This window comes from Nyctereutes procyonoides, unplaced genomic scaffold, assembly GCF_905146905.1.
Source record: "Nyctereutes procyonoides isolate TBG_1078 unplaced genomic scaffold, NYPRO_anot_genome, whole genome shotgun sequence".
Lineage (NCBI taxonomy): Eukaryota > Metazoa > Chordata > Mammalia > Carnivora > Canidae > Nyctereutes > Nyctereutes procyonoides.
Window position 1 is genome coordinate 14,650,453 of NW_026575160.1, and position 12,537 is coordinate 14,662,989.

Sequence of the window (12,537 nt, forward strand, 5' to 3'; positions counted from 1 at the left end):
ACATTGATAATTTTGAAGAATTCAGGTTTGTGTGAGAAAATGGTCTGTAATCTGTATTTATATATCCTTTCTTTAGGATTAGATTCAGGTCAAACTTTTTTTTTGTCAAGAAAAGGCATAAATGATTTTTATATATTCTGTTGAAGTGTTATCAAAAGTCACATAATGTCAAATCTGTTCTTGACGTTAGGTGTAATAATTTGTTTAAAGTTATATCTGCCTGAATCTATTATATTGGTGCTTTTTCCTTCTTTATGATTATTTTTTTTTTAATTTTTATTTATTTATGATAGTCACACACAGAGAAAGAGAGGCAGAGACATAGGCAGAGGGAGAAGCAGGCTCCATGCACCGGGAGCCCAACGTGGGATTTGATCTCGGGTCTCCAGGATCACGCCCTGGGCCAAAGGCAGGCGCTAAACCGCTGCGCCACCCAGGGATCCCCTTCTTTATGATTATTGAGTAATATGTAGGATAATACTTGGAGATCATACGAACATCCTTGTCCCCAGTAGCCTTTCACCTAATGGTTTTTATCCCTTGATGATTTTCACCTGCATCAGTTACTATTACAAAATGGTGACTTAAAAAAAATTACTATTTTACATTTATTAGTAGGTGTTCTTTTATAGTGAGGTTCTCTGTTGCCCTCTCCCTTCTTTTCATATCACTGTGGACTTAGGGATTCTTTTTTGTTCAGTGTATCATACATCATCATTATTCTTTTTCATACCCAAATTGTCTCATATTTAGCCAGGGAGCTGTTCCAGACCTTTTTTTTTTTTTTTTTTTTTAAGATTTTATTTTGGAATGTGAGCAGGGGGAAGGACAGAGGAAGAGGGTGGAAAATCGTGAAATTAATAGTATTTTGGTATTTTCATATTGGATCCTTTTGCTACTAGGGGCCTTTGCTTCTTTGCACTTTCGTTGGACAAACATTTAAAGTCTTTGTATAGTTCTCTCCAATTCAGATTCAGTACTTTAGGATTCTTCCTTCTCTTCCTCCATTCCATATTTATCTCTTCTCTCAGTGTGAGAGCCCTTGTTTCCAACACATCATTATATTTATTCATGTAGTCTACCCTGTTACACACACCAATAGTTTCTGAAGTGTTAAACCACTCCCAACTATGTCTTCTAAATAAAATTCTTTCAAGCCTTTTTCTTAGATTTTATTTCAGTAAGGATGTACAGAGTACTGTGTTCAACAGTTATTTGAATTAACTTTTTAACATTTATGGACAGTGAATATTTATACAGCTTAACTTTTTTATTTGCAATAATTCTAAGATTAGATTTTACTCTCTTAACCTTTTGATTGAATTTTGTTTTGAATATATTAAATAGTTGCATCATTCAAAAGTGAAAACAATTATAAAAAAATTTACTCTGATGTCTGTCTTCCCTAAAAAGCCCTTATTACCCATATTTAAAAACATTTTTGGGACGCCTGGGTGGCTCAGTGGTTGAGTGTCTACCTTTGGCTCAGGTCGTGATCTTGGAGTCCCGGGATCGAGTCCCACGTTGGGCTCCCTATATGGAGCCTGCTTCTCCCTCTGCCTGTGTCTCTGCCTCACTCCCTCTGTGTGTCTCTCATGAAAAAATAAATAAAAATCTTTAAAAAACATTTTCATTAGTTTCCAGTTTATCCTCCTGTTTAGTTTTTTAAAAATTTTTAGAAGATTTATTTATTTGGGAGAGAATGAGCAAGGGGAGGGGCAGAGGAAGAGGGAGAAGCAGACTCCCCACTGAGCAGGCAGGCTGATATTGTGCTCCAGCCCAGGATCCTGATGTGGGGCTTTATCTCAGGACCCTGGGATCATGACCTGATCCTTAGGCAGACCCTTAATGACTGAGCCATGCAGGTACCCCCCTCCTGTTTCTTTCTGCAAAAATAAGCATGTGTATGTGCACAAACTTTTGTCTATTGCCTTCTCTCTTAAAAAAAAAATTGCCATGCTATATATACTTTTTGCACCTTTTTAAAATAGAATAATATAAACTGAAAAAAATTACTCCATATCTGTTCAGGGAGATCTTCGAATTTTTTTAAATGGCTGCGCAATACTAGATTGGGCAAGTTTACCTTGATTTCTTTTATGAATGAGTATTATTTCATTTTCAGTAGTTTGCTATTAAATATACTCAGGTATAACACCTAAAACGTCAGTTGTGCATGACATTTAGAATTTATGATTAACACCCAAGTTACTTTTCAGGATATTTAATATAGCACATTGGAAGTACAGAAGTGAAAAGTGTATTTAATTCATTAAAATGCTAAAATTTTCTCTAACATCTCTTTCCTATGAAAACAAGACCTCAGGGATCCCTGGGTGGCTCAGCGGTTTAGCTCTGCCTTCAGCCCAGGGCGTGATCCTGGGGTCCTGGGATCAAGTCCCACATGAGGCTCCCCACATGGGAGCCTGTGTCTGTGTCTGTGTCTCTGCCTCTCTCTCTCTCTCTCTCTCTCTCTCTCTCTCTCTGTCTCTCAAGAATAAATAAATAAAATATTTTAAATAAAAAAAAAAAAAAGAAAACAAGACCTCAGTAAGGAAAACAACAGGTTTAAAAATACCTGAGAAAATAGACTCTTGTTAAACTTTTTTTAAAAAAAATTCTATGCCCAATGTAGGGCTTTGAACCCATGACCCTGAGATCAAGAGTCAAGTGAATCAGCCAGGAGCCCCATTAATTATTACAACTTAAAGTTTTTTTTTGTAAAGCAGTACAAGGTCATGGTTATATCATAATTCAAATAGTACATAAAGGATATAAAGTAAAAATAACCCTTATCCCTTCCCAGGTAGGTCTTAGAGAATTTTAAATTTTTCTAGAAATCTATGAATGTACATATAGAATTTACATTTTTATATAAACTAAGAATATATATAATGTTCCAAAACCTTTTAAAAAATTTTTATAGAGGGACACCTGGGTGGGTGGCTCAGTGGTTGAGTGTCTGCCTTCAGCCCTGGGGCATGATCCTGGAGTCCTGGATTGACCCCTGAATCAGGCTCCCTGCATGGAGTCTGCTTCTCCCTCTGCCTGTGTCTCTGCTTCACTCTCTGTGTGTCTTGCATGAATAGATAACGAAAATGTTTTTTTAAAAACGCATAAATTTTTTTTTAAGAAGATGTGACTTTCAAATAGTTCTTTTATTTTTATTTTTTTTTATTTATGATAGTCACAGAGAGAGAGAGAGAGACAGAGACAGAGAGAGACAGAGACATAGGCAGAGGGAGAAGCAGGCTCCATGCACCGGGAGCCCGACGTGGGACTCGATCCCAGGTCTCCAGGATCGCGCCCTGGGCCAAAGGCAGACGCTAAACTGCTGCGCCACCCAGGGATCCCCGTAAAAATTTTTTTATAGAGTATCTGGACATCTTACAGTATGAGTACCCATATAGGTCTTCTGCAGTTGCTATAACAGCTGCATAGAATCCCTTGTTTTATTTAATAGCTGTGTTGTAGTGTGTGATTGCTTTTAGTTGTGTACAATCTTTAGCTTTTATAAGCATGCTGAGGTAAACCTCCTCATACAGATATGTAGGCTCACATACATACCAGAATAATTTCATAGTTATTTTCAAATTGCTTTAAAAAAAATACCCCATTGTATATACTCCAGTTTATAATGGCAGCACAGACTTTCATTGTGTGAAGGATATATTGTGGAATTTATAGTAAATTCTCCTATTACGTATTTTCAATTTTTAATAATTGTCATTATTTTAGTAATGATACTGAATCCCTGTGAAGCTAAACTTATGTACATACTTTTTATTTTCTTGAAACTCATGAAAATAAAACTGCTAGATCAGAAGTTACGTGCTTTTTGTTGTTACGTGCTTTTTAACAGTGTTGTGAATGTTGTAAAAATCTGATGAGAAACTTTATACTACTTACAGATACATAGCCCATCTGTTTATAAATGTGCTAATTTCCCTAATGTCATCAAAATATTGGAGTATCCCTGTTTTTGAATCTTTGTCAGTTGAAAGAAAATGGTATTTGTTTTAACTTCTTTGTTGAGGAGTTTTTTTTTTTTTTAATCTGCATAATGGCCTTTTCTTTTAAAAAAAAATTTCATGGTCATGCCATTCTCTTAATTTTTGGGGGAGCGGGAGAGTTTTTTCCTGTTGACTAGAAAATATGTTTATATCAGTATTATTGTGTCTTTTTCTGAATATATTCCAAACAATTTTGAGTTTTTTGTTTCTTTTTTTCCTTTTGACATATAGAAGCTAGTGATATTTACATAGATCTATTAATGTAATATCTATAAAGATTTTCTCTACCTAACAGTACATAATCATTTATTTTCTTCTAAGGAGCTATTTATTTATTCATTTATCTAAATAGACTTTGTGCCCAGCATGGGGCTTGAGCTTATAACCCTGAGACCAAGAGTCACATGCTCCACCAGCTAAGCCAGCCTGGTGCTTCAGGAGCTAAGAATCAATCAATTAATTAATTAATCTATCTATTTATTTATTTATTAAAAAGATTTTATTTATTCATGAGAGACACACAGACACACACAGAGAGAGAGAGAGGCAGAGACACAGGCAGAAGGAGAAGCAGACTCCATGCAAGGAGCCTGATGTGGGACTCGATCCCAGGGCTCCAGGATCACGCCCTGGGCCAAAGGCAGGCGCTCAACTGCTGAGCCACCTAGGTGTCCCAGGATCTAAGAATTTAAAAACGAAGAATGAGTTGCACTTTTCCTGAGTTTGTAACTTTTAGTACAGAGATAAAAATAGGAAAGTTAAAGTGGATTTGTTGGGCTTATAATATTAAAGGAAATAATTTTATCATGGCAATTTTCACTTTTTCTTACCAGCAATTTTAACTTTTTTAAAAGATACTTTTTAGAGGGGCCTGGGTGGCTCAGTCGGTTAAGCATCTGTGTTCAGCTCAGGTCACGATCATAGGGTCCTGGAATCGAGCCCCACATCATGTCCCCTGCTCAGGAGGAAGTCTTATTTCTCCTCCTTCCTTTCTGACCTTAACCCTGCATGTGCACGCTCTCTCTCTCTCTAATAAGATCCTAAAAAAATAAAGATACTTTTAGGTTAAGCAGTGTTAATTTTTACTTTCCTAGTGCCTCATCTTTGCTATTTGCATAGCAATAATTTGTTTTTAGAACTAAGTTCTAAATCTATTCTGTGTTTTCATAATGAATGATATGTAATAGTATATTAGTGTTACATTGGAAATGTTTTAAGTTAGTTAATAGACTTATTTTAACCATAATTTTTGGAATGACAGAGAAGTTTTTGAAATTATTTTTATTGGCAATTATTTAAAAAATGAGGGTCAGTATTTCCAGTTGTTAAAGGTTCTTGGAGACAGGAGCTTTTTCTTTTCTTTTCTTTTCTTTTCTTTTCTTTTCTTTTCTTTTCTTTTCTTTTCTTTTCTTTTCTTTCTTTTTTCTTTCTCTCTTTCTTCTCTTTCTCTCTCTTTCTCTTTCTTTCTTTCTTTCTTTCTTTCTTTCTTTTTCTTTCTTTCTTTCTTTCTTTCTTTCTTTCTTTCTTTCTTTCTTTCTTTCTTTCTTCTTTCTCTCTTCTCTTCTCTTCTCTTCTCTTCTCTTCTCTTCTCTTCTCTTCTCTTCCTTTCTTTTCCCTTCCTTCTTCTTCCTTCCTCCTTCCTTCCTTCCTTCCTTCCTTCCTTCCTTCCTTCCTTCCTTCCTTCCTTCCTTCCTTCCTTCCTTCCTTCCTTCCTTCCTTCCTTCCTTCCTTCCTTCCTTCCATTTATTCATATGAGAGAGAGAGGCAGAGGGAGAAGCAGGCTCCATGCAGGAACCCCGATGTGGGACTCCATCCCGGGACTTTGGGATCATGTCCTGAGCCAAAAGGCAGACACTCAACCGCTGAGCCACCCCAGGCGTCCCTGGGGACAGGAGCTTTCATTTGAATTCCCATTTAAGCTAGGGCTTTTAAGTACTGGGTATGTTGCCTGACTTCTGAACTTCAGTTTACATGTATTTAAAGTAATAGAGATACTGAGTGCTTTGGGTTGTTACATGGACTCTAACAGAGTCATATCTTAAGTTTTTTATAGATTTATGTACTTTCATCTAAGGAATAAAAAATAGTTAATTTGAAGTTTTAGATCTTTTGAAATATGAATAAAAATTGTTTCTCCTGTTTTTATTTTAATGGCTTCATTACAAATATATTTATCTGCTTTTCTTCAGGAAGATACCTTTTTTTTGAAGGAGCAACTTCGTAAAGCAGAGGAACAGGTCCAGGCAACTCGGCAAGAAGTTGTCTTTCTGGCAAAAGAACTTAGTGATGCTGTAAATGTGCGAGATAAAACAATGGCAGATCTGCATACTGCACGCTTGGAAAATGAGAAAGTAAAAAAGCAGTTAGCTGATGCACTGGCAGAACTTAAACTGAATGCTGTGAAAAAAGACCAGGTAAAGTGGTTAATTTTGAATTTTCATTTTGATCAAAAACTCACTACAAGCTTACAGAAGAAAACAGGTATATCAAAATAAGGTCAGATTCCTTATCACAGAAATTTAAATTTCCATTCATTTCGTTTAGCCATTGTAACTCCTTGCGTTGAAATTTATGTAAGCTTTAAGAAAAACTTATGCAGGCAAATGCCTAATGGTTAGTAAGCTACTCTATTATTGTTTTATTGTTAAACTTTCTGATGTCAGTTGTATATTGCTTTATTTGGAATTTCTTATTTATTAGCTTCATAAAGTGGTATTATGGTTATTTAACAGGGTAATACTTACTCCTCAGGAGGTGGATTGTTCTTCTCTAGTTTTTTAATGAACCTTGATCCTAAGAATATAAAGCTGAATTTATTAGGAGCTAATGTGGCTCTGTTGCCAAACCTCCAAAACAAATAAAAATTAAAAGCCAGAAAGAAAAAAGTGAAAATGAAGTTGGGATTTACTATTACATTATGAGATTGGAGATTTTTAACTTTTTTTTTTTGAGAGGAAGTGTATGTGTATTTTTGTCATAGGAAAAGACTGATACACTGGAACATGAACTGAGAAGAGAAGTTGAAGATTTGAAACTTCGTCTTCAGATGGCAGCAGATCATTATAAAGAAAAATTCAAGGAATGCCAGAGGCTCCAAAAACAAATAAACAAACTTTCAGACCAATCAGTAAGGACAATTGAACGCATATCTAATATTTTTCTTTACAAATCAAATTTATATTCTGAAGCTTTGATTTATTTAAGTAATCTCTGCATCCCACGTGGGGCTCGAATTCATGACTCTGAGATCGAGTCATATACTCTTTCAACTGAGCCAGCCAAGTGCCCCCAGATTTATAATATTCTAAATATCAACCTTTTTTTTTTTTTTTTTCTCCCCCGCTTATGCTTGTATTTATTTATTCATGATAGTCACACAGAGAGAGACAGAGGGGCAGAGACACAGGCAGAGGGAGAAGCAGGCTCCATGCACCGGGAGCCCAACGTGGGATTCGATCCCTGGTCTCCAGGATCGCGCCCTGGGCCAAAGGCAGGCGCCAAACCGCTGCGCCACCCAGGGTTCCCTAAATATCAGCCTTTTTAATACTATTTATCTCTGCTGATTTGAAGTTAGTGGTCCGCTTTGAAGTCATTGGTCTAATATTGTAGTGATACATACCTTTTTTAATCTAGAATTCTTATTTGCTGGAAAACCAACAGAGAAAAACAGGGCAGCAGCAGGAAAAAAAGATAGGAAGGAAGGTCCTCTTTTCTTGACCGTTTCCCTCTAAATCCCCCCTTTTAAAAAAATGTATTAGAGCACAAATTGGGGAAAGAGGCAGAGGGAGAAGAAGAGGGAAAAATCAGACTCCTGCTGAGCAGGGAGCCTGATGAGCTCGATTCTAGGACTCTAAGATCATGATATGAGCTGAAGGCAAAACAGTTAGCCAACTGAGCCACTTGGGCCGCCTGGTACAGATTTTTTCATAGAAATGCATGTGTTAAGCTAGGAAGGCTTTTGTGAAAAAATACTTTAAGTATGACCCACATGTATGACTTTTGGTTTGGGGCCTGTAAGTATATTATGACTTTGCAGTAGATGACTTAGGAGATTTTTGTGTCTTGTTTTGGTGGTATTTTGATGGTTTGTCAATGAAAACCAAAGTAAAATTTTTCTCTTTTATAATACTTTGGTCACTTAGTAGAGAATGATATATGTTACCTTTAGTCTTTGTTGGCCTTTAAAACGCAGTAGCAGCTTTGTCAACTTCTCAGAATTTCTTTATATGGCAGTTACTGAAGGAAGGACATAAAACTCCTATGATAATTTATTGTTAACATTTTGAATAGGCCAATAGCAACAGTGTCTTAAAGAAAATTGGGAATCAGCAAAAAGTGAATGACGCGTCAATAAACACAGACCCAGCTACTATTGCCTCTACTATAGATGTAAAGCCAGCACCTTCAGCAGGTAAAAATTGTTTAGACCTTTTGCATACTGTCCTGCCTTGACAATATTGATACTTACTTTATACTTCCTTGTTCCAGGTATATGAATTTAAGGGAGCTTCTAAAAATTCTTACAAGTGAGAGAATTAAGGCAAAAATAAAGTAGGGGCCTAAAAGTAAGAAAGTCATGCATGTGAAATATACAAAATATGTGAACCTAGTTTTTATCTTCATGAGAGAATTCATAAGTATTAAATGAGCTGTAGTTTATAAGCTTAAATGCTGATAGCCCTTAGGCTATAGGACAAAAAGCCAGTGTTGAATTTTTAATTACTATTCCACTAAATCTGTGGAATTTTCAAGCGTTTATGGGAGCTTTAATTGTATAATTCTGTTGGGGGAAAAATAAATCCCCTGTTCTGTTCATGGTTTTCTTCTTTTGTGTGTGTGTGTGTGTGTGACTTCTTGAGATCATTAGGGTACTTTCTGGTTAGTGTACCTGTTGGTAGATCAGTTAAATTTGTATTAGTTTATTAATTTATAGAACAGATTAGAAAGATCTAGTGAATATATGAAATGAAAATATGAATTAACTGTAGGTTTTCACTTGGCTTAATTTTTTTCACCTTATGTTAAGAGATTTGACAGTAATGAAAATCGGCACTAGAGTATATAAAAATACATTTCCTTGTGTAGTGCTTGGAGTAATTGCTGTTGTAGAATTTTTAAATGTATTATAAATTTCCCATGTTACTAAATATTTAATTAGGTTCAGCCACTGTTGAACAGGATCCTGACTTCCATTTCTGTACATCCTCTCTCATATCTAGAGTGGTGTTGTGTAAATTATTTACTTAATGAAGACATAATGAATAGTAATGAAGGACTAGAAAAAGGACTTAGGTGTTTTATCAGAGCATGGCTTTCTATTTATCCTGTTTAGTTATATGAAGAGAACAAGCGTGCCATTTAAAAACTATTTTTAGTTAGTTAAAAAAAATAATCCTTTTCATTATTGAATGTGAGCTTGTTTCTGGACAAACTAACATTTAAATTCTCATGTTGAATTTATCTTATTTTTATTGAGTGTATGAATAGATGTTTTCAGATATTTCTCTCCTTTAGTATTTCATTTATTTCACAGTATACTGACCTTTGTTATTCTGAGCAAGAAGATAATTTAAGGGGCAAAGTAATTTTTAATAATACTGTTTCTGCCTTGTAATAGCCGAGACAGATTCTGACATTGTAACAAAGGGACAAGTCTGTGAAATGACCAAAGAAATTGCTGACAAAACAGAAAAATACAATAAATGTAGACAACTCTTGCAGGTAAGCTAGCTGTTTTGTAAGTGAAAGATTGATTAGGTAAAGTGGCTTAGCTTACCTTTGTTTTTGGATTTTTTTTAAATTCTGGGGTTTCTTTTTCATACCCATTTACTGACATTTAGTTTCATTTTTGAGGTGATGAAAAGGGATTCTATGCACCTGTTCATATAGGCCTGTATGTAAAATCATGATCTTAAAAATTTTCTATAGACTCTAATGTCCTTTCTCAATAATGGGCAAGTGATTAATTGAAGTTGATTATTTTTGTCTGTCTTCTTACTATTGAACTTCATAAAAAGGAAGTATTCTTTTTACATTTACTGTAAGAGTAGCAAAGAATTTTACCACATCTTTAACCAAATTTACAAAGTGGAAAAAGAGAATGTTAACCAGATGAACTATTGCCTTTATGGTGTTACTTATTTTGACTGTTGTAAGCGGAATTCTTCATACATTTCAGTTTTACAACTGTCTTGGTAGGATTCACTCTTGGGAGTATTTAAAGAACGAGGGGTTGGTGGGGCACCTGGTGGCTCTGTTGGTTAAGCACCTGCCTTTGGCTCAGGTTGTGATCCCAAGGTTCTGGGATTGAGCCCCACGTCCTACTCCTTGGTCATCCAGGGACCTGCTTCTCCCTCTCCCTCTCCCTCTCCCTGCTGCTCCCCCCGCTTATGCTTGCATGTTCTCTCTTTCTCTCTCTCAAATAAATAAAATCTTAAAAAAAAAAAAAAGGACAAAAGGAAAATGCTTCTCATTTATACCTGATTTGGAGAAGGGAAGCAAAGGTGTTTTGTGTTTGTATGTGTGAGTTTTGTTAATTTTTTGGTGTATGTTTCTCCGTGCGTGTAGAGAGGGCAAGGATATTTAGAACTATAGAATGATGAGGTTCATACATTAGTTCATGTTAGTGAATAACTAAAAACATTTTGTCACTGTCTTCTAAATAATGTTTAAACTTTTTTTTTTTTTTTAAGATTTTATGTATTTATTCATGAGAGACACAGAGAGGCAGAGACATAGGCAGAGGAAGAAGCAGGCTTCTAAAAGGGAGCCCAATGCGGGACTCGATCCCAGACTCTGGGATCACACCCTGAACTGAAGCCAGATGCTCAACTGCTGAGCCGCCCAGGTGTCCTGAATTTGTAAACTCTTTTAAAAAGATTTTATTTGAGAGAGAGAGAGAGAGAGAGAGAGAGAGAGCGCGCGTGCACACCCATGAGCAGGGGATGGGCAGAGGGAGAAGCTGGCTCTGGGCTCAGTCCCAGGACCCTGAGATCATGACCTGAGTTGAAAGCACCTGCTTAATGGACTGAACCACCCAAGTGCCCGAAATTTTTTAAACTTTAAGCTGAATATTTTTGCTGCTTCAGAGGATCCTCCTTCTGTAGAAGGATTGATTAGAACTGTTTTATTACCCTTGGGTTCCAAATAGTTGTTTATAAGGGACTAAGCTTTTTTCATCATGTCTGGGACAATTCTGGATGAATTTTTTTAATGTCCTTAATATAGTATTATTGAAAGGAAGATAGAATGTTCCTAAGCTAAATGCCCCTTGCCCACTGTGTTGAAATCTAATAAACGGCTTACATTGAAAATCTTCATTTTGATCAGTTTGCCATTTATATAGTTGTGAAACTATTACAATGTCAAGATAACATTTCCATTACCTGCCAAAATTTTTATGTACCCACTTGCAACTCATTCCTCCCTCTGTCCCCATCCCCAGGAAACTATTGGCTTGCCCTCTGCTACTACAGAGTAGCGTGCCTTTTGTACAGGTTGTATAACTGTAATCATATGGTTTATACTTTTTTCTATCCTTTTTCAGAATAATTAGAGATTTATCCATGTTGTTGCTTTTATTGGTAGCTCATTCCTTTTTATTAGAGTTCAGATCTTTTGCTATTTTAAAAATTGTTTATCTGGGGATCCCTGGGTGGCGCAGCGGTTTAGCGCCTGCCTTTGGCCCGGGGCGCGATCCTGGAGACCCGGGATCGAGTCCCACGTTGGGCTCCCGGTGCATGGAGCCTGCTTCTCCTTCTGCCTGTGTCTCTGCCCCTCTCTCTCTCTCTCTCTCTCTCTCTCTCTCTCTCTCTCTCTCTGTGACTATCATAAATAAATAAAAATTTAAAAAAATTGTTTATCTTATTATTGAGTTGTAAGTGTTCTTTATTCTAGATGCATGTCTTTTGTCTGATACATGTGTGAATATTTTCCCCCAGTCTGTGACTTGCCCTTTCCTTAATGGTGGTTTTTAGGAAAAAAATTTCAATTTTGATTAAATACAGAGTTATTAGTTTGCTCTTTTTTTAAAAAAAAAAGATTTATTTGAGAGAGAGTATGTGGGGACAGAGGGAGGAAGAGAGAAACTTTTAAAAATATTTATTTATTCATGAGAGAGACAAAAGGAGAGAGAGGCAGACACACAGGCAGAGGGAGAAGCAAGCTCCATGCAGGGAGCCTGATGTGGGACTTGATCCTGGGTTTCCAGGATTGTGTCCGGGACGGAAAGCAGGTGCTAAACCACTGAGCCACCCAGGGATCCCAAAAGAGAGAATCTTAAGTAGGTTCCATTCTATGCTTTTTATGTCCTCTAAGAAACATTTACCTAATCCAACTTGTAAAGATTTTCTCATATCTTCTATAAGGTTTATACTCTTAGGTTTTACATTTAGGTCTCTTTTCATTTTAAGCTTATTTTTGATTGTGATGTGAAAGGTATACATAGAGGAATGAATATTAAGTTAATGTAGCATTATTTGTTAAAGACTTTTTCTTGAGTTGCTTGAAGCATAGTTTTAAACTT

General features: G+C 36.2%; 1 protein-coding gene across 3 annotated transcripts in view; it reads left to right on the forward strand.

The window, feature by feature from the left end:
• Window positions 1-12,537, forward strand: part of TAX1BP1 (Tax1 binding protein 1) — a 94,560-nt gene that overhangs the window by 45,810 nt on the left and 36,213 nt on the right. For 2 of the 3 annotated variants that reach the window (XM_055314520.1, XM_055314521.1), the window contains exons 9-12: window positions 6,203-6,427; window positions 6,994-7,140; window positions 8,304-8,424; window positions 9,631-9,734. In XM_055314520.1, the coding sequence (XP_055170495.1) occupies window positions 6,203-6,427; window positions 6,994-7,140; window positions 8,304-8,424; window positions 9,631-9,734 (597 nt within the window). The remainder of the gene's footprint in view (window positions 1-6,202; window positions 6,428-6,993; window positions 7,141-8,303; window positions 8,425-9,630; window positions 9,735-12,537) is intronic. The other variant, XM_055314522.1, reaches the window with a different exon arrangement.